Here is a 26273-nt window from a genome sequence, read left to right as displayed (position 1 = left end):
TAAAAAAAGGAAGAAAGAACATCTATCAAAAATATTTTTATATCAATCTTGTTTATTTTTCTTCTCTTGAGTTTATATCTCCTGAAAATATTAATAATTCAGACTGTTTTGCCAAAGTTATGAAATCACAAAGTCTTTGCTATTGGTTATAACAGTGCACAACCCAGGGCTAGTTCTAGCATGTTTAATTTGATTAGTGCTCCATGCATTTCAATGGGCTTCTGTCCATTTAGTGAGGCAGAGAAACTGGCTCTGTGACCTTCTAAAGGAAGATCCAAGCTTTCCAAAAAGCCTATCATATGGTATGCTTCTCCATGCAGAATTGCAGTCCTCATGAATAGTCCCTGAGAAGAGTAGACTATTTTGCTCATGTTACATAGCGTTTAGATCTGCTGCAGTTGCTCATTCTCAATGTAAAGCTTTTGCCACAAGTTGCATTCCTGCTTTAGTTGCACTTAGGCTGTTTTGCTGGCCATAAGCACCTCTTGCTGGCTTGTGGGATGAAACCAGTGAGATAGTCAGTTAACGTATTTACAGCTGACTATCTGCGTTTGGGTACATTGGAGGCTCATAAACCCAAGCTGTAGCTAAAGCAGGCAGATGGTTGGCTTGGGGCGTTCAACCCTGGCCCTGGAAAACCAAACAGGTTCCAGTACCCTTTGGTGCCAAATGTCAAAACAGGCTGTCAACAAGAAGAAAGGTCTAAGAAAAATCTGAGGGTGCGGAACACAGAATAATTCTTAACTCCCTAATGGTAGTGCTGTGACAGTTAATTAGTGTTTTCACATTGCTTTGCAGTCCAGGTGTGAAATGCAATGTATTATTAAATTATAGTTGCCCCTATTGATTTTGTCAGTCTTCTGTGTACCATCTTCCTTGCTGTTTATATTTCTCACACATTGTGCAAAGCGTAATGCAGAGCTTGTTTTAAAATGCTGCTGATGAAAACATTGCACAAATGACAGAATATAGAGCTGGTAGTTCTCCGACATGCTAGAAAAGACAATCTAGATAAAGAAAAGAACTGCATACTTGACTACTCTGAAGATCATTCCACCTTCGGTAGAAATTTGAATGCTAATTGCCTTAATTTTTTCATTCAAAAAGAAAAAAGGGCCCACAGTTTTCTAGTGTTATTGTCCTTGATGAAAGAGATTATAAACTGGCACTGTTTGTTTTTCTGCAAAAGGGGATTGGTGGCTGACTTCCACTGCAGAGTGCTGGGACACGCAGGCACAAGTCATATAGAAAAACACTACGAGCACTCCAGGGTCCTCGTTTGGTATTTGACAGCTTTTGCATTGACGCCAGTGAACAAAGAATCAATCCCTGGGAGGGAAATCTTGCTTCAGCTGAAGTCAGTGGAGCTTTGTCCTGTATCTACAACAGACAGCATTTGGTCTTTGCCTATAACAGAGTGCAAGTAGAGCATGACAGTTCCTAGAAATGCAGGGCCTGAGCTCAAGTCCATCTGCCCAACCTGGATAAACTGGAAGTAATTACTGTATGTGTATTTTATTATAATTTGAAGCTAAAATCTCTTAGACTTCAAAGAGACTATGATTTAGCACTGAATCTGGGAAAACCTAAAATATAACAGCTGAGTGTAGCTAACGGTAACTGCCTTTGGTTATGTAATACAAGCGATAGAAGTTTCTTCCTTGTTTATCAGATTCCCTGCACTGTTGTTTTTTTTCTTTACTTTCCTTTTATTTTTTTTGATTTTTTCCATTACTGCTCAATTTATTACATAGTAAGAGCAAATATTTTAGTAATAGCTGTGCCCATAGTGTCTGTTTCAGACTTCATTTTACATACTCAATTAGAAATGCAGTTTCCTCTCCCATGTTTTTCATTATTTTCAGCTTGGTTAGAAACTTATTTACATTTGGGTTTTTATAAATGAAAATGCCAACTCCCACAGAGAAATTCCTCGACTCAATATAAGCACTCACACTGTAAAAGTAATGCAGAAAAAAGCCCCGGTAATGCTGGTAGGAGAGAAAAGGCACTGTGTTCAGCTGAATTCTAGTAATGTAATTTAGCCTCTGAATTTTGTTGCTCTTGCTGAACCACTCAGGATGACCCACTACAATTCACAAAATTAACAGAGCCCCACAAGTAAATTGTGCCCTTATGTTAAAACACAACTCCCCTTGTATTACACTGTCTTTAATGCTCTAGGATTCTACCTTCCCTGTTGCAACATAAAGAAAAAGGCCCCACAACATAAAAAAAACATATGGTAAAGTGGCTTTGTGTTGCGGGGGGAAGAACCGATTTTTGTGGGCTTTTTGTTACCCTGGAAAGAACTCAGCATTGACTGGTTCATGGAGTATTCATCCCCTGTCCTTATTTGCATACAACAAGAAATGAAATAAGGTATAGTCTGGCTAAATGATTTGTTAAAGTTCATTAAGGAGAATAACAAATGAAGAACTGCACCTCGGTCTTCTAAGTCCCGGCTTAGTGATTTCTTCATAAGATTTCAATTCTTCAGGAGTCAGTTTCAGGCCCTTCTCTAATTAGGGTGTGATTAAAAATGTATTCTTTTAGTCTCTAAAGGGAAGAAATGGGAGATGGATTCATATTCTAAAATTCCAGCCCAAACATCAGAATCTCAGAAGTGTTGATATCCAGGCTGCCTGGAAGAATTATATTATGGCAGTTGTACGTACACACTGTGTTATTTTTAATTCATTTGAATTCCTTTCCTTAGGATAAATGGCAATTGCACTAGCTCTCTGGCTGTCAGTAGTACATGACACTACTGTAATTCTATCTGCTTAGTGGTTATTTTAGCCTCTGTTCACTCCAGAGGTTACACATTTGGGTTCTTCAGAAAAACACAGCCAATATGGCTTATTCATTATAACTTCCCCTCTGCTGCCTCCTCTGCTGAGCAGCAGCGTAAAGGCTGAGTAGAGGGAGTTTGATTTCTTGCTTTTACAACCCTGGCTGTAAGAGCTCCGGTGCACACGTGGAAAAGAGAGAGCAAGAGTGCGACAGAGTGCACAGGTGTCTGCTGAGGCTGAAAAGAAGATGTGGGAATCCTGCCTGCTATTGAGGATGAGCAGTCCTGATACTCTCTAAAAAGCCTCTTCTTGCTAGTGCATAACCCTCGCGTGTGATGGTAGTGCTTTCAATCTCATCACCCTTTCTCATTCCTTCCGCTTCTTAAAAGAGACGTTTCTATTTAAAGAATGAATTGTGACTATATTGTTTTGTCATTATGTCACCCCGCGGTGGGTTTAAGGCTGGTGTGTCGGTGGCAGATCCCAGCGTGCTTGCAGGGGAGCAGGACTTTCCTGTCCGAGTGCCAAGGTCAGCTACTTCTTTAACAGGGAGGCGGGGAGAACAGAGCCCAGCTCAGGAGAGAGCGCTATTTTGTTGTAAGGTTAGCAGAACTGAGTTCTTCTTTTTCCAAGTATAGTACACATATAATACTGATTGTAGTACAGCTTTGGTCTAATTACGTGAAGCCCTGTTGCACAAGTAAAACCAGGCTAGTTCACACAGGCAGTGTTAGGACTGTCTTTGATGATGACCGCGAGGGGAGAACCCCAGGTCTCAGACCAAGTAGTGCAAAATGGCTCATGACCGCCCTGCTTAGGCTTAACGCTGCAAAATGAGAAGGTCGGATAGATACTGAGCGGAGGTTGTGTTCACCTGGTATACCGTGGTAAAAGCCGTCTGTATTTTCTCTGCTGTCTCTGGGGGGCAGGTAAGCCACATTACTTACCCAACTTCAAGGACACACCTTTTTGGCAGTGAAGACAGCTGGCTCAATGCCTCCAGCAGAAAGAAGGAACAGGATATGCTTAGTCATTTCTTCCACATTATGAGACTGATCCTTCTTGCCTGGAAACTGAAAAATGGGTTTTTTTCAGTGGAAATGGAATCAAACTCTGTAAATGCATCTTAGTAGAAAAATCTATGAAAGAAATGGCTTGCATGAAAACCAGCCTGGAACGGGAAGAATACAGAATGAGGAAGGGAGAATTTATATATGACAGATATAGATGTTGTTTCTGTAACAGTTGTTTTGGAACAGGTCTGGAAACTTGCTCTTTTTTTTCTTTTTTTTTTTTCTTTCTGCTGGGAACTGAAAAAAAAAAATCAATGTTTTTAACCAGACAGAAGAATTGCAACAATACTGACTGACTAGTGTCATCAATGATTGCCAAAAAAAACCCCCAATTATTTGTTACTCAAGCATAAATTTCCCACTGAAATTCAGATTGATGGCAATTAGCAAACAAAAAATCTCACTGTCAGTGTATAAACAGGAAAGAAAATGAGCACTGCATATCAGACCACTTTCTTCTATCACACTCCTTATCTGTGTTTTCTAATTTCATCCCTGATTTAAGCGTGCAATAGGTTCTTTTTATATATTAGTTCAAGTGTACTGCAATACTTTACAGAGGTACCTCCACTGAGCTGTTAACTAAAAATCAAACTATCTGGCCTTTTTTAGGTCCTCAGTCAACTGATCATAAGCCTGGAGTACAATTACTCATATCCTACGAGAGCACTCGTCTGACCATAATGTTGAAACACATGAAGAACATTGTGAGTATTTTTATCATAATCTATAACTCCTAAGTCCTTGCATTTGCAGAGTACTGTGAAAACATTAATCCTCAAACACCCTTTCTGGGATAACTAATTTTAACTCAAAATAACAACAATGCTGTTCTGTCGCCATTTAACATTTGCTTTCTTCCTTTGAGCTCACTCACTATGGTTACAGGTATGGGACAGATACAGAAACTGGATTTCCATAATGGTTGGTAATGGCCTTTTCCAGGCCATATAGAAAACTAATTTCGATGACTGTTCTGGCCCTTTCAGCTGACGCATTTTAATACCAGTCAGACATAAGGCATCACGCAGCGACATGACTTTTTGTAGGATGTCAGCCTGGCGTTACCGATTGCTTATCCGTACATTTCTTTCAAGTCCGGCGTGACTGGTCTATGAACAGGGAAGAGCTCGGCAGAGGGAGTAGCGGTGTATTTTAAGAAGCAATGTCATTTGGTGGGGTGATGCTCAGCTTTGTAACACTCTCTCTGTCACAAGGCTAAGTGGTAAATGCTGTGCCTTTCTGGAGCCAGACTATTCGAGGGGGAAGCTGGCAGTGCTCCTGCAGCACGAGACAGGTGAAATTGGCTGATGAGGATAACTTGAGAGATCTAGCTGGTGCCGCGTGCGATCCCTCAGCTGAAGCAGCGTGTCTGCTGTTTCATAATGAGTTCGGCCGTCTAGATGTGCTTTTGAATTCCCAATTGCTCAAGTCTCAAGTAATGGCTGTGGCAAAGAGATCCTTCACTATCTTTGTTTAGCTAGGAGATTAGAGCATTTATTAACTGTTGCAGGTTCTCATTGCATACACTGATGCCGCCTCCATCCCAAACTGAATTGCAACCGCTTTCTCTAAATGGGGCCAAACTGAGGAGCTTACGTGAGCACCAGCCAGTAATAAAATGAGGATGAATGTTTAATTAGTTGTATGAGACACATGAGGCTTACGTAGCTCCAACTGTTCTCTGTTGGCTGCTCTGGCTTCTGATTTGCAATTCAAGCACGTTCATTTTGGTCTATAACATCCAATAAGTCTCTGTTCTGAGACTTGTCTTTTGTTTCCTGTGTGCCACCTTGACAGGTGAGATCAGCCTCTGCCGACAGGTCCAATTTATACGAACTTTACCTTCAGGACATAGTATAAGACCCTCTTTATTTTTTCTGTTGTGCTTTTTAAAGCTAAGTGACTTAAGTTCTTGTAAAGTTCTAGTTGGTAGGAGGGGTATATGGAAGTGATTGCCATGCTGGTGATGTTATCGTGAGTTCAGGCAAGTGATATGGAGATGCACACGAGCAGAGCTACAGATGTTAGAAACAGTCTTTCTCCTTGTTTCCATCATTTTTAAGGTATAGGGTCCTAACAGTGTTCTTTAACTTAGAAAGATCCAGCCATTTAATTAAAGGAAAATAAATTACAGCATAGATAGCTGTCTATAGCAAAAATAAAATCCAGGGTTCAGTTCACTTCATTATGGAAAGGGACAATGCAACTTTAAGTTATTGTCTAGTTTCTGAAAGTAGGTGACTTAAATTCATTTTAGTGAGTTTGCAGAAAAGTCTTAGGAGTAAAATTCAGTAAGACTAGCAATGATTCATAACTCGAAAATAAGGTCATTGTTTTAGCAGCCTAACTTAGGCAATCACGTTTTTAAATCCTGGGCTTCTGATTCCTTCCTTCCATCTGGCCATCCATCCATCATCATCTGATCTGAAATATGAAATAGTAGTGCTTTGGGGAACTGTAATACTGGACCGCCTTCAGACTAGTAACTTGTAACAGAAAGGTTCTTTATCCCATTAATAATCTTCTCAGCTTTCCAGTCATATAGATCAATCTCTCTGACACGCTCTCTTTTCTTTTTCCTTTCCTTTGCCTTTTTTTTTTTTTAAGTTGAGCTGAACAGGAGTTTTAAACGTATGCCAAGATCATATCTTATTCAAGACATGTTAAAGCTATTTCAGGTATATTCAGTCTTTTGCTGAGTCTCACTAATTATATTTTAGTGGTTCATCTGTGCAGAGATTACTCTGCCATCTTGTTTTATTTCATAATTTATAGTAAATAATTTTTGTGTTGCTCTTCCCCATTTAATTTATCTCTTTATAGAGATTTTATGATGTGTTCAGATGTGAAAATAATTGTAGTGGGTCAAATTAATCCCAAATGTAGCTTCACAAAACTGACAGGAATTGTGATAGAGGCTTTTGATCCCTGTAAATAAATTTTATTTAGTATTTGTGTGGATTTACTGCTAGGGATTTTAATAGGAGATCTAGATCCTGCCGTGCAAATCCTATATTAATATACAATGCACAAGAGAATCCCTAAGGAGATGGTGCTGTTTATAGCCATTGTCAAGTGTCACGTAGTTTTTTTTAAAGGACAAAGTCAAAATAGTGCAATGCTACAGCTTTGCAGGTGTTTTTCATGAAGCTAACCCCATTCATGTGCGATGTCATAGACAAAAAACGCTATAGCAGTTGAGAGAGCATTTGTCTGGTGTAGACTTGCCAGAGGACTGTCTTATCTGGGTGCATGCATGGACTCCACAGCACGGGTACTTTTGATCTGATGCATCCACATGTGCCAAATGTGCTGCAGTTGTACAAGTCAGTCATCCCTAGATCTGCTTCAGGATGTCCTCTCATCAATATTTCAGTCATGTGTTACGAAAGCCAGTCCTGCTTGAAGAAAACTCTATCAAAATTGCTTCAAAGACCAACAATGGAGAACAGTCTTATGGATTTTGCAACTGGAAAGGACCATTAATCTAATATAACCTTGTGTAGAGCACAAGCTATATTTTTTCACTGAGAAAATACTTGCATCTAGGCTAGCAATGCAGATGGAGAAACTGTTTGAACAGAGAGATGTTAAGACTGGTTGCAAATGGTTGTCTGTAGTTTAAGACTGTGCGTGCACAATGAAGATGAGTTCTGTTAAATAGATATTTATAAGATACTAACGATGTTTCAGTCTCAAAATTTTTCTCAGCAATTCATAGTTTTATTTGAATCCTGAGATTCCATAAGTCAGGTGACTCACATCAGACTCACTACTTCCACTTATGATTTGAATGCCATCACTGTGACTGCTGAAGAAAAAAACTTTAAATCCAATTTTCAAAGACACAAAAGCCTTGATGCTAATAAAATGCAGTTTTCTGAATATACATAGTGTATAATTTTAAGTCAGCCTCTTGGGGCATTACTTGCTTCACTCAAATGCAGACAGTGCAACACTGGGCACTTTACGCATAGGCAGAAAAGGCAATATTGCCTTAATAATAGTGAAGCTGGGCTAGAAGGAAACCTTTGTGGAGGGATGAACACTGGAGAGGTTATATGGAGAGAGCTTTAAGTCATGGAGGACACGGCAGCAAGAGGGGATGAGACAGGGCAGGCTTATTCTACAAACACAGGAGTGCAGTAGCTGGCAAAGTACACCGAGTGGTCTTAGAAGGAAGATACAGGAACCCTGGGGAGGTTTGTTTTGGCATGTGAAAGGACTTGTTAGCTAAGAACAAAAACAGTCCGGTTGTGGCAGCACAATATGCCAAAAACCAGCAGCAGGCAGGAACAGGAGCACAGGGGTAGTGCTAGGGAGAAAGCCCGAGAGTCCACCTTAAAAATGTAAGGCTCCTAGATCCGTGTAGAAGCTGTGGAGGTGAATTTATGAAAACTGAAAGACACGCAGGTTTTGAACTTGAAATGCTCAAGTCCAGTTCCATTCATCTGCGTTAACCAACACAGAGAATGGGGGATATCATGACCATACCAGACCTTACACAGAGCAGACTATGGGCTGGCTTAGTCCTGCACAGCCAGAAACAGCCAGGCTACCTACTGCTGCATGGCTGGGCTTGCTCGTCTGTTCAAAAAGGCACCAGAGGCAAAAGAAGTAGCCATTTCTGAAGTTCAGAAAAGGCTGGCTAATATATTTCTTTTCCTGCTTCACAGAGAACCAGAAGGGAACAGTGGTTCAGTGTTGGCTCAGAAGGAAGTCTGCTTTGTCTGCTGACTTCATTGCCATGACTTCAGGCATGCCCTGTTTTTCTAGATAAGCAGCTAAACTTTCAATCCTCTCTGCTAAACATTTTTGACCATTACTTCTTGTGGACAGAATAACTCCTGAGGGGGAGTGGGGAGGAGAAACAAAGCCAACTTATCCTGAACCTCATGCCAATAAATGTAAAATGTTACTAGAATTCAGGAAAGCGTGTGTGGGTGATGAATTCAGAACCAATTTTACAGGGGGAAAATTGGCTGGAAGAAAAACTCCTACAGTACTTTCCAAAACTACTTCCAGCTTTCCTTTTATAAAAGCTCTGAAGCTGTCATGTACCTCTCTTGATGATTAATGATTCTGGGATAGCTGATATGTGGGTGACGAATTAGTAAGCAGCTTTAGGCTTACACAGACCTCCAGCCTCTTTCCATTTCGTGTCCTACACCGTCCGAGTACAAATTGCTTCCAAAAACGTTTGTGAGATGTGATGGCTTAAATGCTTTGAGAAGAAAGGTGAGAGCCAAGCCTTCCCGAAACCACAGGCATGAAATCTGTTTCTAAGCCCGCAGGTGCGTGGCTGTAGGGAAGTTCCACGTACAGTACAGGTAGATGCTCCCCTGCCTTTGCTGGGTTTTGTCTCTAGCTTGAGATGGGCAAGGGGAGGTTCGGATTTTTGTTCAGTCCTAGTCGGTTCCCATTGTTCCTCTCATGGGCCCACTAACTTTTACGCTTTATGAATATCATTATATAGATTTAAATGGAAAATATATTACCTGCCAGCAATGCAATGCTTGCCAATTAAATAAAAAGCCACATTATCCTTTCAGAATATTATGAATGTATCCTGCTTTTTTTACTGCAGCCCATGGATCAGCCAACAGGGATTGGGAAGAAGTTGCATAGGTAGGCCAAGCCTGGTCAGTCATCCAAGGATGGAAAACAAGTGGAAAAAAATCTCTCTGAGCTGAACAAAAGTTATTCAGAAAGTATTGGTGACAGAATGAAATCAGCAGTTTGGCTGATGGAGGGAGGTAGCACATTCAGATGGAGTTCTCCCTGGACTGGCACAGAAAAACAGAATAAAAAGCCATGGAAAGAAAGCTCTTGTATGAACTCTAGCTTATAAAGAATGCCTTTACTTTAAAAATGAATGGAAATTAGCTTAGACTATGTTCTCTTTTGGACTGAAAATTAGCTGAACACCTATAAACAAAGGGTACTGCTACTCAGCAGTAGTTTAAATTGGCAAGAGATGAGGTCTGTTCTTGTGGCACAGGGATTACTGTTGGATTCTAACATATTTGTTATGAAAGGTGTTTGACAAATATGTTGTACAGAAAGTTGTGTTATTATTTCTTGTTAAACCCTTTAATCTGTCACAGTCACAGTACTGCCTCAGCTCTAAATTCTAACTGCTAATTTTTAAGTAATTCCCTACATAGCTGATATGTGTTGAATAAGAAAAAAAAAACCAAAACAACAAAAAACCCAACAACAACAAACAGTGAGCTCTGTTTAATAATATGAGTGATCTGGGAGATGAAGGTGAATATAAATTAAATTTGCCACTGGTTGCAAATGAAGAAAACATTAAAAACAATAGTGGAGACAGAGCAAGATCAAGAGAATAAAAGTAATTTCCAGAACCCTACAACCAGCTTGGGCAAATGAGAAGTATTTCCTCAGGGAGGTATAGATCTATATCCTACAGTAATGTGAAGATAAAACAAGCAAATAGTGAGACATGAGGTTGCTATGAGAGATGCCAATGAGAAAGGCCAGATCCTGGTGTCATGGTGCAGAAAGAAAGTAGTTCATCTTTATAAGGCTTTGATAGTGAAATATTTCTCTCAGGATGTTTTTTTAAAACTAGAATACAAGTTCAAAGAACAGTTCTCAGTAGGGTTGCTTGGGAGTGATTGATTCTTCAGGAGTGATTTATTGTTACTAAAACTTAACTTAGTTAAGAACAGACTAACAAGGACACAAGTCAATTGTGCAAATATTTAAGGGAGAAGACAGCAAGGTTCAAGAGGAATTATTCAGGACATTGAGCGAGAACATAAGTAGAAGTAATGAGAGGTAATTAAGGAGCATAAATTGCATGCATCATATAATGAAATGCTGTCTTACAAAGGGAGATGGCAAGCTGTGGAATAGTCTAAAGAAAAGTAGAGGGAGCTCTGTACAATTTGAGAAATTAAAAATAGTCTGGATCAGACATATACAGGCTTTTTTTAACCAATTAAGAAATTGAGAAGAAAAATAGTGCATGGTGAAAACACAGGTACCAGTGTCACTATTTCTTTCTGCATTTTTATATTCATTTAGTATCCATGCCTAAGCAAGGAGAGGAAAGAATATGTATGTGACAAAAAGATAGAAACAGAACAACAGCATTTGCTCATGTCTCTTTTCTCAAAGGCTAATTTTCTTTTATACCCTCTAAAAGGCAGCAATGGTGTTAAACCTGAGTGATTTCAAAAGAAAAGCAAAATGGGGATTTATCTTAATTATTTGTTTCCCCCTGTGCTTTATTCAAGAGAGAAGAATTCTGGGATCTATGTTTCTAAGGGTCCAAACTAGATCAGTCTTATCTCAGCCAGTGTCATAGACTTTGCGACTAAATATTAATCTGAAAATTAAATGTTCCAAGCATAAGAATAATACAAGGCTGAAAGCAATCAAATTCAGCTTCTTTACAGGCTTGGTGGTAATTCTGGAATAAAAGCTTCAGAGACTTGTTTATGAAATCAGCTCTCTGCATTCTATGCCCTGCACTAACATTGCTTATCCATAGAATAATACAATTTTAAAGCATGACTGAACCTTGAGTTCTTTCATCTGTGCAAAAAAGTGGAGTTTAAACGACTTAAAGATATTAATACAGCTTGTGGTTCAGGAACCTAGAACGTAACTTGTCACAATCTTCTCTTTTGGAAAAAAAACTTCTATGTGATTCTTACTCAAATCTTTTACTGGGAGTTGTACATTTAATATATTTGCACTTCTGGTTCCATAGTTACTTTCTTTTATATTATATTTGCAGCCTTGGTAACTCTTTTATACCCACATGGTGCTATGTGGAGCACCCAGTAATCTAATCCTGAGCACTGGTGAAGTTATCTGAAGGGTGTTAGAGCTCAGGAGCTAGACTTAAGCTTTGAGTGAGCTGGGTAGGGACACAAACCTTTTCTAAGACATCTTTTTCTTTGTTGTTAATTCGGAAACAGTAGTAAACGCACACAAAGTGTCACTACTTGCTGGGGCTAAATTCTAGCCCTCCTTTTCTGCTACTGCTGATGTTCAGTAAAAGGCAAGAGCCTGTTTTACCTGACAGTTATAGTCACATGATTGTAGAGACTCTTCCTTATTTCATTTGGGATTGCATCTATTCTAATACACAACTTTTTCTGGATCATCAAGGCAGTAAATTACTCTTTTTAAACAGGGCATCAAAGCTACATGTCAGTTCCTTTCTTCACCTTTCTCAAAGTGTTCAATTCTGGTTTCAGAGCTCTATAGAAATAAAGGCTTGGAAAAGAAACCCTCATGAGGTTCTGGGTATCACAGGCCAGCTTTCATTTTATTTACTTCGTTTAAGCAGTTAGATGGGCTTTCCTCTCAAATGACTGAAGCAGATCAGAAGTATTTTATGTAGTTCTTAGAAGCCCTGAAACTTTTGGGATCCAGCCCATTTCCCAGAACTGTCCGTCTTCTCATGAGAAAAAAAACCCACCTGGTTTTTTTAAATATTTAACAAATAATACTTGCTCATTTCAAAAATCTCACTGCCTGTATGCCTTGGCCTAATTGGAGTGGGATTCAGTTTGAAACTAAGATGCATACATATAAGATGTGATGGCATTCAGTTGCCTGATCATGGCTATTTCGAATACCATGAAGTAGCTTCCTTGACCTCCAATGACCACTCCAGAATGGTGCCAGTTTCCCATAAAGCCTATGTCATATTTCCAACTCCGTAAACACCTTTTGTCATCTGAGGTGACATGAAGCAGCAGTATTTTAGAAACTGGATCCTAGTCTAGATACTCAAGCTCTCATTTCAATCAGTGGAGCCTTAAGTCCCAACTCATTTTCCTAAACATATAGGAGATGACCTAACACGTTCCACCTGGCCTCCAGATGCCACTGCAGAAAAGGATGACCTCAGGTAAGGCCTGTGTCACATCTGACAGTTTATGCAGTTATCTTAAGCATCTGCTGTGTCTCAAATGGTGCCAGACACCAATGTGTGGGCAATTTAACCAAGCAAAGCCAGGAGATGTCCACAATATGATGAGTTGAATCTTTTTCTGGCTTCCCTCCTTGACAGCATTACAGAGATCTGCTTAGACTTTACTAGGAACTTACATACCTACCACACATATGCCACAGGATAGGTCAACACCTTGACATTTAGCCCAGAACTGGTGTGTTTGTTGCAGGGCATTAACTGTGACACTTTCCTTCCGTCTCAGTGACTGAGGGTTAGTTTTTCCCATTTGACAGACAGGAGACCTTGGAGAGTGTTGGTTGGTTCACTCCTTCGAGATTTGGTGACTCAGGACAGCACTAGACCATATTTTTGCCAGCGTAGTTCTCCCCATCAGGAATGCAGCACACAGTCTTCTATTAACAGCTAAACTGCACAAGTCCTCGCTACTCTACTACAAAGCCAAACCAGTAAACCTGCACTTTTTTTCTTTTTTTCTTCCAAAAAGCCTTATTTCACTTGGGAGAGAAAGGACTGGAAGAAACTACAGTGACAAAAGCACTGTTTTTCCTTGAATTAACAGCACCCACATTAGACACTGTTTGCCCATTTGGTGCACTGACAAGCTGCGTGCAGAACAGGCAGGTTAATGAGGTTGTTGAAGGTATTGGACTGCACAAAGTGCATAAGCTGTATTTGGAGATTCAAATCAATAATGCAGATAGAGTACCTTTGCATTTTTATCATAGTAAATGACAAAGCTATCTGGAGGCTTCCTCCACTGACACTACCAGATTTCTGAAAGGTAGAAAATGCCTGCTCAAAAAATGCTTTCCAGAACTTCCCTGAAACAAAATATATGTTGTTCTGAAACAACACATCTTTTATTAAATTGAGATGAAGTTCATTTCTTTTTTTGTTGCTTTGCCATTGACCTCTGTGTCAGTGACCTCCGTCACAGTGTGTCTTCTCTGTTTATGTACAAACCCGGATGCGTGCATGAGATAGGAAAGAAGTTACAAATAGGAATGAAGTTGCTCACAGAGAAGAGGGGGAAAAAAATTGGATCAGAAAATACAATAAAATAAAACTTATCTTGCAGAGAAGCAGTTAAAAGTTTTCAAATTTTAGGTGAAACAAGCAGTTGTTTTTTGGGAAAAAATACCTTATTTGTGCCATCACTTTTTGCCAGTTGCTTTTCTGTTTTGTCTTGCCAATAGCAGACAGTGCAGGGTGCAGCATAGCAATATAGTGGATTATCTTCTTTTGTAATTTTTATTTAATTACTGCAAATGTGATTTTATTTTTAATTTGCTTTGAAGTAATTTGAAAATATTTTGTGAAAGCAAAACTAAAAGCTTGGTAGCAGAGTAGAACAGAGGCGTTTAGTGCCTTGGGATATGCAAAGCTTAAAGGAAGAAAAAGGCATGGTCATCTGTCCCATCTTAGGATTTATGAAGTAACACCACCGCTGCCCGTTCACACAGCAATCCCATTTGTCCTGAAGGTTTATGTATCTTATTAATCTGTTTTTGAAGGAATCTCTTGCTTTGTAATATCATTGTCTTAGTGCTGATTATTTTCTCAGCTCTTTAAATTTAGAATTAGCCCAGAGGTTGTTATCTTTTTCTAAGGCAAAGGCTGCATTTGTTAATTAAGCTGCAGCTTACCAAGACAGGGTTTAGCCTTTCTTTGCTAAGTTACACATGGACTCAGAGAAAGTGAGACAATGTAGCAGCAGTGATGGCTTTTCCACATTTCTTACGAGTTTTAATTTAGTCAAGAGGCAGCTAGTAATTTATACAGGTTACTGGGGTGCAAGGCTGCTTTCTTCTGTGGATTTTTTCCTAATCCCTCATTATTGGATAGTAATCAAATCTGCCTCATGTCTATACTTAATATATAAACATTTTGCTTTGTAGCTCTGAAGGTTTTTCTAACCATTTGATATAGTGATATGCTTTTTAAACACATAAGAATATCTTAATATTAAACATGAAGGAATATTTTGTAGTCCTTTCTTCACCATGTAGAAGATAAATTCTCATAGCAGTGCATGTAAGAGAAAAACACAAGATGAAGGTAAAGGATAGGAAAACTGAAAGTTAGAGCTGCTGGACAGAGCGAGCTTTTTTTTATTTATTTTACTTGGAGGCAGTAGCTGAGATGGAAGCCTTTCTAAAGCCTGGAATTCTTTTTTTCATTGAAGAAGGGGAAGAAAGCAACTGAGATTTTAAAATGTCTGGGAAATTAATTTGGGGGGAAGAAAGGAAATTATTAATAGAGGAGGAAAGGTGGCATTAGTTAATACCTTTGATCATTCTTTTTTTTTGTCAAGATTGTTGAAAATGAAAAATGGGGAAAAGAGAACAGCAGCTGGAACTATCAAATGTTCAGGAGCCATCAATCTGTTTCACTCTAGGACAAAAAGTGGAAAAATACCCGCATGTCTAACACTAAGAGAAACTGATGGCAGTTTAAATTTGAGGCAATAGTCACCTAAAAAGAAAATTTGATGTCACTTAGGAAGAGGTGAGTTTTAAAAAGCTTCACGATAAATTATCCCTAAAGTGCATTTTTTAAAAATCATAAAACTTTATTTAAAATTCATGAGAGTAAGGCCCAATATTCATATTGGTTACTAAATTGCATAGTTTAATATATGGCAAATTTTGAAGTAGGCAGGCCTCTCGTAATGCTAACAAAGAATCCATCCTTAAGGAGAGTTGCGGATGGTTAGTAATGATCAAGGGAGAAAAGTCATTAGGATAATGTAATTCTTGTGGAAAAATTAATTTAATTTCATCCATTATTTCCCATCTACAGCTAGTATATTTAAAATTGAATTACACAGGACACAACCTATCTGCATGGGTTTCTGTAAGTAAATATCAATACTTTTTTGGTTTTGGAAAATGAAATTGGAGTGAAAAATGGAATACAGACATAACAGATACATGTCTGTATTAGTTTTTCAGTATTGAATTACAGATGTGGAGAGAAGTAAACTCAGAGTATCATTTCCTCTGCCTCACTCCCCTTCATTCTTAAATATCTTCATCACCTTCTGCCTGACTTTAGAAGAAAATAACATTTCAAAAATAAACTCCTTTTTTAAACATATATACAGGCAGTTGTAACTGACTTCCTTAAAAACATCAGTCATTATCAAGGTCAAGTAGGTAGGTCATTCTCTGAGAAAATTGTTCAGTCGTGGCTTGTTTGTATTTGAAGAAAACATAGGGAGTCAGCTTCTAAATTTAACTCAGGTTTTTTTTATTGGCAGATCAAAATCACTGGGGTTTTTTTGTCCATAGGCACAGCAAGGAGAGCTATGGCATTTCTGTTGGAAAGTTGGTTTTATACCTTTTCAGCCTTACAGATTTTTGTATCTTGAATTTATTCACAAGCATACACAATTGAATATTTAAGACAGTAATTTAAATTGGGAGTAACTTCTTTTAAAGAAAGTAAACTTTATTTTTGGCTTAATGAAATGACTACAGAATTAAATAGAATTCAATCTAAAACTTTGGGGCTTTCTGTTTGCTTGATCACAAGTACATTCAAGCTCTAAAGGTTTTGGAAAGTAGTTGAAGTGCAAAACGGCATTCCCAAGGTATCCTTTGATTTTCCTTCTGGCCTGGACTATGGACAGAAATCAGTGATTTGTGAGCCATTAATAATAACAAAGGGGGGTTTGCTGGATTTCAGAACTACTCATAAGCCTGCATGAAATCTTACTCTGTGTTTATAATGGGCCCACCAGAACAGATATTCTTTGGTGCAAATGAGACTGGCATTTAGGTCAGATATTCTTCATGTTTACCTAAGTTTATAAATGCGCCAATGCAGTCTAAGTTAGAAGTGAAAGGATAATCCTGAGCGGTTGCTCACTAAATGTGACAGTATAATATGACAGAAGACATAATCTTTAGAAAGAAAAAAAAAATCTGATGTTTTCTCCATTCTCCTTTATTCAAACAAATGCTCAACTCATACGTGAAAGCCTAAGAAAGGATTGGTATTTTTGCCTGCCATGTCAGTTGTCTTAATAAAACAGTTTACTTCAAATTTCACCTACTTTAGATTTAGAAAGATAGTTCTGCTACGTTAATACTGCTCTTGTTTTCACACTATGATTGTCAAACTGCCAAGATCCCTCTTTGTCCTTGCTAGGGAGCGTCTAAGAACGTACAGCTCCTTCCACAACGATTGCAAGTCTTGTCTCAAGAAATCCTTTGGTGAGCAGGCTCTTCCCATGAAAAGATTCAACTATTGTGCCAATCAAGAGAGAAGCCAGCACAAACTCATCACACGAGCTACCCATACTCTGCTCTTGCAAAGCCATGACTGATTTATACCTTTTCTTAAGCTGTAGTTTTGAATGATCAGTGTGTAGTGGGACAGAACCTTTTTAACAGTCAGACACCCTTGTTAGATGTATTGTGTCCTAACAGGAGGCAGGGGAGGGCAGTTGAGCGGTGGAAGATGTGATCTGGCTTGAAGAGTGCTCAGCTGAAGCTTTTTGATTGCTTGATGGCAAAACAGTGCCACTGAAGATGGAGAATTGGGACAACTGTGGAATTTGGAGTGGCCTGCTTGCCTTTCCTCAGCAAGGGAAGATGAACTGGGAAAATGGTATCTGTAAAGCAGAGCGAGGAAAAACACGAGCACCCAACAACCAGAACTGAGATCTCTAGTTGGAATTCAGGTGGCTGCTGTTTAAATTACCTGTAACAGTCTGGCCGCTGACTGCTACTATTCATGAAAACTGGCTTTGTTTTAGTTCTGAAAGATCCCAGAGCAACTGCTCTGCCTTGAGTTTTCTTCTCTGAATCGCTAAAATATTCTCTTTTTTTATTTTCTCTCTTGACCCTCTCCTCCCACTCACATCTTTCAGCACGTATTTAGCTACATTCAAAGGGACAGTGAGGAAGTAGTTTTCTGTCCATCTTTCACATGGTCACAGCACTACTGCAAAGTGCCTGCCTTAGATTTTGGGAGGAGTCGGCTGATGGAGGAAGGTTAGTTGGCTGAAGGCTGGATAATGTGCCAGCATTGCTAGCAGGGTGCAAGGAGCAACTCAAAGGCATAGCGACAATTTTAGCTGACTTTTTTTGGATTCTTCGCATGCGCTTCTGGATACCCGGGTCCTATTAAACAATCACACAGCAATCAGCTTGGATTCTTTCCCAGGCAGGTGAATGTCAGACTAAGCCTGTTTCAAAAGCAAAGGACACTGCTGGGATCTGTGCCTTTGCTGGCCTGAGGTGCGCAGCAGGGCACAGCACTTGTGACTGCACCCTGGCCTATCTGGGCAGCTCAAAGAGGAGCAGAACTGGATGGATGCAGCCGTCCTCTCTGTTACTTTTGCAGCCCGTCACCTACCGTCTGGGCTCCTCAGCCTAGTGCCCTTTGCAGCTGCTGCTGACCTCAGCTTTCAAAATTAGCTCTGACATGGTCCCTGGCTAGGCAATACACTGCTGGGATGATTTATAAAGCCTGACATTTTACAGGACTCTCCCTGTACTGTATTTCCATGCTTGAGATAGTGAAGATCATTGTGCTGGGTCTCAGCAGTTTTGCTGATAATGTCGTCTTCAACAATGACACGCCCCCCCGCCTTTTTTTTTTAACCACGTTCCCTTTTTTGTCTGAAACAACTAAAATCTGTTGACCTTCAAGTTACAGGGATGCTTATCTATTAATTGGGAAAGGAAGAGCTTGATTATAGTTAGGATCCTCATTGCTTGGGCTGGTATTTAAGGCTATATTTCTTTCTCTGTCCTTATTTTTAAGAGACTGTTCAATTTACTGTTATTTGTAATCCTAGATTGACGTTTTAGTGTAGTCCTAGATCAATAGAGATGGCCTTTCAAATGGACAGTGTAAATTATAAATCCTGCATTAACAATATGGTACTTTGTCCTAGGAAAATACTTGTTAGTTTCACTGCCATTTAATAACATTCTTCTTTTGGCTAATGAATCCCATCTACCTAAATCCCATGTATATTTTAAATAAGATGTACTTTGGGGAGCTTAGCAATAGTAACATTAATCATTCACATAGTGCTGACAACATGTAGTGATTTCAGTAGTGCATCTTGATGCTGTATAGCGTTAACGATAGCAATAATAAGCTTTGCAGTTGACCACATCATTTGCCTTGAAGGATCATTTCAGATGACAAAAAACAGAGATTTGTTGTGCAAGAAGTGGTTGCTCGCACACACAAGCACTGTTTTTCTTCCCAATAGAGAAGTTATTTATTGCTAGGACACCAGTGGTTTCTCCTATCACAAAGATATGTTGTTGATAATGCCTGTAGAAAGCCCCATATTTCTAGACACATACTGTGAATAATCAAAATCTGAGAGATGACTTTATTCTGAGATAGGTAAAATTACAATGGGAAATATAAATACAACTGTCTGTGTAATGCTTTGGGTTCATCAGTTCCAAACATTTTAAGATCTTTTTGCCTACATTTTCATTTGCATCGTGCCACTGGATTGCCTGTGAGCTGTCAGGTAAACTTGCTGCCTAAAATGCTGATAACACGATTAAAATTACAGATATTTTGATATGCTCCATTTTGTGCTTTCTGATTGTATACTGTGTTACCAACACAAAGGTTTCTGCTTAATTATAAGGTAAGCACTAAGTGACATATGCTGGCAAGGTACCTGTTCCATAGGTTTTCATGATTATGTTTCTTATGTGTTCTTTTAAAGCCTCTTATGCTACTAATATGTTTTCTGAGTAACTGTAATGTTTCTTTAGGAATAACCTTACAACTGTTCAGAAGTTATCAAAAAACTCTCCACCCAGCAGCATTAACTTATGCCTGAGCCTTGTTAATAGATTGCTCTGATCTCAAGTAGCTACCATAAAATGGAATATCTGGAAAAATGTTCAATAACCTTAACTGGAAAATTGCAGCTGTGTGATGGGTGAGATCGGAAAGACCGTTATTATAAGAATCCTATTCTGCCCATATTGCAACAGGAAATGCTCCTGGGTCTTCTATAGTAATATGCTTTATGAAACACCTTTAGAAACAATCAGTTCTCCCGAGCATCAGCACTGCTATTTAGGGGTTAAAATCAATAGGAGCTTACTGGCTAGAATCCAGTTTCTATGCATTGCTCTGGAAAATGGAAGGGCTACACTTTGTATCAGATTAAGCTGAGTTAAAGTAGATTGAGGCTTAAGGGTTTTTCCATCAGAACGTAAAATATTAAAGATAGGCAATTTTACCTTGTTCTTGTATTATTTCATTTCTATCTTCCTGATTCAATATTAAGCTGAATTCTGAGAATTCCTGTTGTTTACTGCACTAGCACTCCAATTTAGCCAAAATAATACTGAGAATGTAACATGTTTCTGTGTCTGCTTAAAGTCCAGATTTCATTTGGTACTTTTTATTTGTTTTCGTTGCTAGAACATGGGCATTCGTTTTTATGACCATTTTGTTTTTCAGTGCCTCCCAGATGGCTCTGCCCCAAGTGCACATGCTGAATTTTATCTTCTGCCGGATCCTTATGAGGTCAGTCGAAGAAAAACAAGAACAGCTCCAAAAACCTCTGACCCTACTTACAATGAAATTGTGAGTACCATTCACTTTCTTCCACCATTTCTTACTTGTTTGATTTTCTTTACCCACTCTTGAAATAAAATAACAATACATCATTTAGAGCTGTTGCGATAAGTACAATCAAAAAGAAGGAACATACCATAAGCTGAACCACAAATGGGGACAATCTTCTGCTTTGCATCTTTCTCAGAAGTGAAACAGTCTCTTTGTCTTTCTCTTCAGGAAAGCAGTTGGATTATTCACAGTGCTCTGTCTTATACCATAACCACAGTTACACATTAGCCAAATGAGACCAAGCATCATTGCACCAAAACCTAGGCTGTTTTGAATGCAGATTTGTACAATAACATAAAAAGTACTAATTGAATGGATGCTGTTATTCAAATTCACATTGAAAACAGACAACCAAATTGGTTGCCACTGTTCTAAATGATAACACAGTAATAAATAGCCAAGTTCTTTTTATGTCAAAATGCTAGCAATTCACCGCCATATATAATTACTTCACACACCACTGAAGTGCTCACTCCTCTGGGGTGAAAAGAAACATTTGCATGGAGAAGCATTTACAACAGAATGGGAAGTGGCATAAACTATATTTTTTTGTAGGGGCACATGAGATTCAAGCAGTAGGTGAGATTAGAAATTATAATTATTACATATAACTAATCTCCTAAAGATCTCAAAGCAATTTACAAATGCTCTTTGAGCAGGCTTCAAAGCAGAAGACATGGAAAATATTACCACTCCACCCTGTTTCATAGATAAGATATGATGAAGCTTAAGTTAGTCAGCTGAGACTAAGAGTCCTTATCTCCTATTTTCCAAGTCTTGGGGGTTTAATATTTTTCTTTTTCTTTTCCTACATCTATTTGATTACAAAAGTTACCTACTTACACCGATGACTTCCAGCGCTTCTGTAAGTAGGCTCCTTGAGTAGCGTTGCTGCTAACAGCTGAGACAGATTTCCATCCCTATGGTACTGCAGTGGAATAACAGGGAACTAGGCTTTACTTTTTTGTTATGTTCTTTCCTTTTTTTTGCCATCAAAGAGACAGTGGAATGAGTCTAACTGACCTGTCTAAAGAAATTCCTTTACATTTGAAGGAAGCAAAGGAATACAATATGATTATATAATAACATTCATTATAAAGTAACCAAAATGGAATACAGACAAGAACCAGCCAGCAACGCTGGAAGACAATTATCTTTCTAATCATTATTAGACCAAGTTGAATGCAAGAAAATCCAAAATCCTGCCTGCAATAGGACAGTAGTCACTGGGAGGAGATTTAATTGTGGTTAACAAGCATTCCACTGCTGTAAAGAGAAATTCCATGAAAACTTTCATATCCTTTACTCGAAACTTGCAGCCTTCTTCACAGATGCTCAATCTTTTTCACCAAGAACTGCTAATCACAGTGGGGACATATGGTTCCATTGAACTTGGACATTTCAAACCCGATGCTTGTGCTGTTAGCAGCTCTGTTCTTCCATATGTGACATCATTCTGTATGCATTTTCTGTCCAAGGCTGGTAGACTGAGGCAGAAGCTGCCCCAGGGAAGAAAAACTACTAAAAATATAAGTCAGCTGTCTTTTAAGTTAGTTACTGTCCAAAATGCTGTGTACAGAAATGTACTAGCCTTTTTTATGAGTTCATAAGTTTTTATTAAAGCCAAATGGCTGGAAGGAAGCTGTATATTAATTTCTCTCTGTGTTCGAGAATGAGAAAATTCTGAAATGTTCTTCTCTTGGGTATTTTTGTTTTGAGTTTTGTACTTTTATTGCTTATGACTGCCTACAGCAAATTATCAGCCTTGCAAAAGTGCATTTTATTTTTGATTTTTACTCATGTGTGTGAGAGTAAAGACGTGAAAGTCCAGGAGGGCTGACAATAGAATGAACTATGCCAAATGTTTTAGAGTTGCTTTTAACAAGCGCTCCTTTTTTCTCTTGTTCCTTTATTTGTTTTTTTGGAGGTGGTTGCATTTACGCTGGTATAACAGTGCATTAAAAAAATCATGGTTGAGAAGAAGAGGAGAAAGAACGCATAAAAATGAAATGTGGTGTAAAAAGAATAACATACCTGCTTATAGACCACTGTTAGGAATAAATAAGACTTACTCAGGAGGTTCCAGAGTAGTTTAGTGAAAACAAAGTAAGTAAAAAAACTGAAAATAAATCTGAATGATTTAAGTTTAAACTCTTGCCAAGAAAAGTCGCAATGACCAGAACCAACTGCAGTGGGGACTTGCTCATATGTGTAGCATTTGCCCCGAGACATGCTTCAAGGTCTCAGTTGCCCTCAGTTTGTCTCTTGAGTGCCTGCATGTACGCGCACCCGTGAAATGAGCAAACCTCCCAGCCAAAGCAGAGGGTGCATTGCCATAATGAAGCCAGAACGAGAGGGAACTCTCTCCATCCTGCTCTTGGGGTGCAGCCAAATGTGAGCAAATATACCTGGGCCCCACCAGTCTGTTAGTGTTACTGCAGTTACCCTCGGAGCAGAGGGGACGCTGGCCTGCAACAACCAGCATAGTCCCAGCAAGCCTGATGGAGGGGGAGGAGGGGATCAGTACCAGGAGCCCCAGCCGCTCCCTCCAGCACTTTGCGTCAAAGCTAATTTGGACAATTAAAAGCAAATCTAGGAACTGTGCCATGGCTACCTAAGGAGAAGCAACTGTCCTGCATTTGCAATTAAAATGTCATTAGACTCCTGTAGGTCAACAGTGCTTCTCTTTCTGGAGCCAGGAATACTTGAATTCCATCCCTAACTGCCCCACTGATTTGCTGCATGGCCATGTATAACTCACCTCCGTTTAATCTAGCTGTATAAATGGGAGACAAATATTCTCAGTACACAATCATTTCAGGATTTAACTGTTCTGATTATGAAATTCCGGCAAGTGGCATTTGTTTTATCCACATACTAATTCAGCTATCTTCAGACTTTTCTTCTGTCCCTACATCCTGATGTTATATACCTTGCTCCAGCTGAATTTGCAATACCATTTTAGAAACAGTTTACTGGGATCATTTGAAAACCACCCACCCTGCACCGTAAGGTCTTTCATTGCTCAAAGCCTCTTTTTGTCCAAAGATTGAAAGTTGTTCATTACCCCAGTTCACGCCTGTTGTGATCCACCGTACTGAAGATTTCTTAGCTCTTAAAATTTACGTACACTTTTTGGTGATTTAAAGCACAGCTGAAGATGATATCTTTAATGTATTGGCAAAGAAACAAGGCACCTTTCTACAGTGATGTTAGTATCACTTCAGTAATCAAATCATAGATTTATTTTAAATTATATTATTGCTTACTGTCCCTGTCCTTGCTTTTGGGGTTTTCTTCATCATTTCACTTTGATTTTGGTGAGGAGAAGCCATTGGGGAATTTTTAATTCACATACAATTTGGTGAAATAGGCACAGCAAACATCAAAACCGAAAAGCACCAAGAGTGACTTTCATGACAGCTGTTCCAAACTATGATTTCCAAAGGTTTCTAAATGGAAAAGGAAATGTTTCTCCCTGGTAAGATCCTTCTGGTAAAGCCACTTAAAAAGAGCGAGTGGGACAGTTTTTCTTCCCCCCCCAACCTGTGACAGAGGCTGTTCATCCCCACAGCACCGATTACACCCCTACACCAGAGAGCTCGGTGCCCTGTCTGTTGGTGCTTGCCCCCAGGGAAGCCTGCTGTCCTCTCTGTTTGACACTCGCGGCGGCATCCCTGCAGCTTGCGGTGCAGACAAAATCACTCTGTGGTCCCACAGAGTGGGCAGCTGAGGCCAGCTAGGGTTGTCTGGGAGAACCAACAATTTTTTGCCTCCTGGGTCCACCCGTGAAGTTCAGAAGCACCTTTCTGTTGCCACTCAGCATGAGGAACATTGCTGGGACTGAGCCTTTATAAACTCTATCCCTGCCTGAAGGATGACTCCCATGGCCGTTTCTGCTTCTTATAACTGGCGGTACAGAGAGGACTCGGCAGTCCAACCTGCAGAGCTCCAAGCTAGAGGGGGCTCAGCCTGACTTCTCTTTTCCTCAGCAGTGCCACATGTATAGACTGCATTCAGATTGCACAGTAAATCCAAGCAGGTTGTACAGCCAACGCCTTTTAGGCAGTTTCACTTTCCCATTCTCCTGAAGTGACAGCGTGTCACTGCCTTTGCTTTTTAGACTGCACAGAGAGATTAAAATTTAAAGCATTTTCCAGTGCAACTAAAATAGCAAAAACATTTCCAGCCATACAAATTTTAGATTAAGTGTACTCCTCTTAACAAAGCTTACCTTTCAGGCCTGAAACTAGCTGAGAGCATTCTTTCACATTTTATCAACCCACATGCAGTTCACTCGGTAGTTTTTGATTAATGCAGAGACTGAAACATAGGAATCTGTTCTGAATGCAGCTCATTCTTGTTAGCCTATCACTCCGTATTTTTTTTTTTAAACTCAGAACATAGACCATTAACATTTCATAATTAACGTCTCTGTGTTCTCATAGTATTAAGGTAATTTCAAGGATATTTTAAAAGCTATAGGTTTTAGTAATTTTCTAAAGACATACTAAGCAAGCTGTCTCATTTAATTTGAGAACTATTAACAGCACTTCTTGAGTAACAGAAAGATCCAAATTTACAAAGTTCCACTTGCTAAATTGGGTCCAATCCCAGAGATGTTCCACATCTACAACTTCTACCAAGTGGGCTGAGCTTTCTGTCATGTTTAATATTTGATGATTCCATTAAAAAATGTGTTTTATAATAGGCACATTTGAATACAGTTAGCATCCAGAATCATGCGTAAAATTATTTATATTGAAATAGTAAAATTTATACAGACAATTTTCAAAGGAAAATAATTATCTCTTTTAAGGTGTGGGTTTGTTGGATCTAGAACAGCTATGAAACTTTACGGAAGTCTTGATTAGAAGAAAATTTTATTTTGCTTTGGCTTGATCTTTTTTAATTCTGGTATGTAGCACAAGATTTAATCACAGGTACAGTACTGAGAAAAAAATTCCGAGATACTGTGCATTGATGTGATACAACTTTATAAGACATATCAATCCAACATAAAGTTGCTTTAAGGCACTACTAAGGAACACGTAACAAATACAATATACATAGGTTAAAAAAAATTGACATCAAAACTGTTTTCCTGGGTTTTTTTCCTGATTTTTGCAATACCATTTATCAAATTATCTGCTATGGAAAGATATTTAAAAGTTATAATAACCTACACTTTTACAGAATTACCTATCTTATGCCTATGATGAGCACCCTCCATCTGAACCTCTCCTCCAGAAATTCAACCATATTATCATTCCCTGGTGAAGTTCACGAAGGAGCTGATATTTCCTCACATTGAGTTCAAACCTCTGCTTAAGTTAGATTTTCAATTTTCATGGGGAAAATTATATGTACCTGTTTTTTTTCTCAAGCATTGTGCAATACAAGTTTCAGATTTATTTACAAATGCTTGGTAATCAGATTTCACAAGCCTAAACTGGCAGAATCACTTTTATATAAACTACATAAGGTCAAATATATTTCTGAGGTAAATTCACTACGTGAAGTGAATTTGGCTTGTGGCTAGTAGTTTATAATTTATAAACATCATCCTGAATGCTGTATAGAAGTGTTTTGCCTATCAAATAGATTCACAAATTCATATGTTTTTTTCTGTTTCACTGTATATTATTTCAGGTTGTGTATGACAAAGTCACAGAGCTCAAAGGCCGTATACTGAAGCTTGTTGTGAAAAGCAAAGGAACATTTGTGGGAGCTGTTAACATTCAACTGAGCAGTGTCCAGTTAAATGAAGAAAAGTGGTATCCACTGGGAAACAGTGTAATTTAA

The 26273-nt window shown here is 38.9% G+C and overlaps 1 protein-coding gene across 1 annotated transcript in view; it reads left to right on the top strand.

Annotated features, from left to right (window-relative positions):
- The window catches only part of PIK3C2G (phosphatidylinositol-4-phosphate 3-kinase, catalytic subunit type 2 gamma), a 204163-nt gene extending 177890 nt beyond the window's left edge, over positions 1-26273 (top strand). Inside the window, exons 31-33 of the mRNA XM_010566333.1 lie at positions 4481-4575; positions 20301-20426; positions 26121-26273. Coding sequence (XP_010564635.1) covers positions 4481-4575; positions 20301-20426; positions 26121-26273 — 374 coding nt within the window. The remainder of the gene's footprint in view (positions 1-4480; positions 4576-20300; positions 20427-26120) is intronic.

This window comes from Haliaeetus leucocephalus, unplaced genomic scaffold, assembly GCF_000737465.1.
Source record: "Haliaeetus leucocephalus isolate CR32 unplaced genomic scaffold, Haliaeetus_leucocephalus-4.0 Scaffold206, whole genome shotgun sequence".
Classification (NCBI taxonomy): domain Eukaryota; kingdom Metazoa; phylum Chordata; class Aves; order Accipitriformes; family Accipitridae; genus Haliaeetus; species Haliaeetus leucocephalus.
This window is presented reverse-complemented; position numbering and strand designations above follow the sequence as displayed.